This window comes from Octopus bimaculoides, chromosome 7, assembly GCF_001194135.2.
Source record: "Octopus bimaculoides isolate UCB-OBI-ISO-001 chromosome 7, ASM119413v2, whole genome shotgun sequence".
In the NCBI taxonomy this organism is placed as follows: domain Eukaryota; kingdom Metazoa; phylum Mollusca; class Cephalopoda; order Octopoda; family Octopodidae; genus Octopus; species Octopus bimaculoides.
In genome coordinates this window covers 61,873,384-61,875,737 of record NC_068987.1, presented here as the reverse complement: position 1 = coordinate 61,875,737, position 2,354 = coordinate 61,873,384, and the positions used below count along the sequence as shown (strand labels likewise).

The 2,354-nt window shown below is 33.7% G+C and overlaps 1 protein-coding gene across 2 annotated transcripts in view; it reads right to left on the bottom strand.

Moving 5' to 3' along the window:
* The window catches only part of LOC106884520 (phospholipid-transporting ATPase ABCA7), a 289,592-nt gene that overhangs the window by 194,492 nt on the left and 92,746 nt on the right, over nucleotides 1–2,354 (bottom strand). For both annotated transcript variants that reach the window (XM_052969717.1, XM_052969718.1), the window contains exon 4: nucleotides 96–237. In XM_052969717.1, coding sequence (XP_052825677.1) covers nucleotides 96–237 — 142 coding nt within the window. The remainder of the gene's footprint in view (nucleotides 1–95; nucleotides 238–2,354) is intronic.

The window sequence follows — 2,354 nt, the reverse complement described above, 5'->3', positions numbered from 1 at the left end:
ATATATATATATATATATATATATATATACATATATACAAACCATATACAATATTTCATTTCAAAATAAAGATAACAATTAGGTTTCATGCTTACATTGACTGATTAAAGTTGTCAATGACACCAGGTAATTCTCCAGTAGTAATGTTCTTATGGCAATTATTGCTTATTGTACAGACATATGTCTGAACAAAAGGTAATAGTCCAGCTGAAGGCAATGCACGACCGTCAAAATGACCTGGAAAAGAAAACAAAACGATAATCATTTAAGTGCAAGAAATGTAACCCTAACCCATAGACACCACAGTAAAATATCCCTGGGGAGTGTAACTAAAGCATCAACCAAGTGAAAATTTTCACTGTTAACTAGGATTTGAAACTCTATATTGCAAATATATGGAACAGTTGTATAATACAGTGCACTTGATTTATTTTAGAAGTAAGTCTTGCACATATAATACAAACTGATCTAGGCCATTTAAGAGTTGAATTGGCCAATTTTTGATGATGCATTAAGAAGCAACAAACATTCAGTGAAAAGTGACTTTCTGCGGAAAAAAAAAAAAAAATCGGGCTATGGGATGAAGAACAGTCATCATTTGACTTATACTTGTATAAGCTGCAGATATTTTATTGTTTCTTTGAGCTGAGCATTTTATTCTTCCACCTAAATTTACCAAGACATAATCAAATGGTACCAAATGTTCTGGAAAATATATATGCAATTCACAAGTTTCTTATCCTCTTAAAACTGAGGTTAATAACGTGTCTTCTGCTTTCTGACATTATTGATTTTAAATATATTTAGGAAAGATTTAAAAATAGGAGGTTTTAAAGTTAACATGATAGCCAACTGGCCTAAATACGTAAATATCAAGAGTTGAAATTGCATAATGAAATATAATCTTAAACAATAAGGTAGTGCATAGCCAGACAAATCCATTTAATTCTCTCTTAGCTGCTTTCATTAGCTAAGCAATGTTAGAATAGCAAATATAGATGTAAAACAATTTCAAGATATCTAATTTAGTCTTTTCCAAGCATACTCATTAATATCAAATAATGCCTCATATCAGTATATATGTGTGTGCATAAGTGTAGATGTGTCTTTGTCTTAACATTGCCATGGGGAAATATCACCATATTTGGAAAGTGGTGAGGGTTAGTACCAGGAATGGTGTCTGATTGTAGAAAATTGCCTCAATGAATTCTGTCCAACTGACCCATGCTAGCATGGAAAAATAAGATTATGATTAATCTGCATCATTACAATATACATTCTTAAGTTTGATAATAGGGTATAATAGTATTTTCAACAAAGAGGCAGACAGTAAATGATCAAGACGAATATTAACATAATATTTTTAAAATTATTCTGAGGCAAGATAATAGACATTATGACACTGCCAGTACAGGTGCCACTTAAAAAGCATCCAGTCACACTATAAAGTAGTTGGCATTTCGACGGGCATCCAGTTGTAAAAACCATGCCAAAACAGATGCAGAAGTATGGTGCAGTCTTCTGCCTGGCCATCTCCTGTCAAACTATTCAGCTCATGCCAGCATGGAAAGCAGACATTAAACGATGATGATGATGACTACCCTAAAATGTTAGTTACATAGGAACAGTGAAAGCTTAATAACAAATATGTTGGCCGTTTTGGAAACAATGCCTCCAACGAAAGGAACAACCAGTAAGTGTAAAAGCTAGAACACGCAGCATGTTGAGGGAGTCGTCTCTAAATGCTATATCACAGTGAATCCAGCAAACAAACAAAATACATACACTGAGTATGTGCAATTAATAATGTTTACAACACTAGCACTACTTTTAATTCATTATTGAATTTAATCTTGCATGTGCATCATCATGGCACATCAGCAAATGGTTCTTACACTCTTTGTCTATAGTCATAGACTGGCAATTCAGTTTGTCCCCAGTCTGATTCGGGTAAATGATGTTGATAAGCCACAAAGGTGGCAAAATATTGGTATTCATCATTCCTGAATTTGATTGGAGGCAAGTTATCTCACCTGTCTATGACTTTCAGGTGTTTTAACACCCAGCATGTTGAGGGAGTCATCCCCAAGCACTATACCGCAACGAACTGGTGAACAAACAAAACACTTACATTGAGTATGTGCAATCAATAATGTTTGCAACACTAATGCTGCTTTTAATTCATTATTGAATATATACATACACAACCACACACACACACACACACACACACACAAATGTCTATGGTTGCAAAATGAAATACTGAGTCCTTGCCAACAATAATGCCTATATCAGTTGCCAGGGATGGATGGATGGATACATACATAAATACATATAAATATATATATATATAT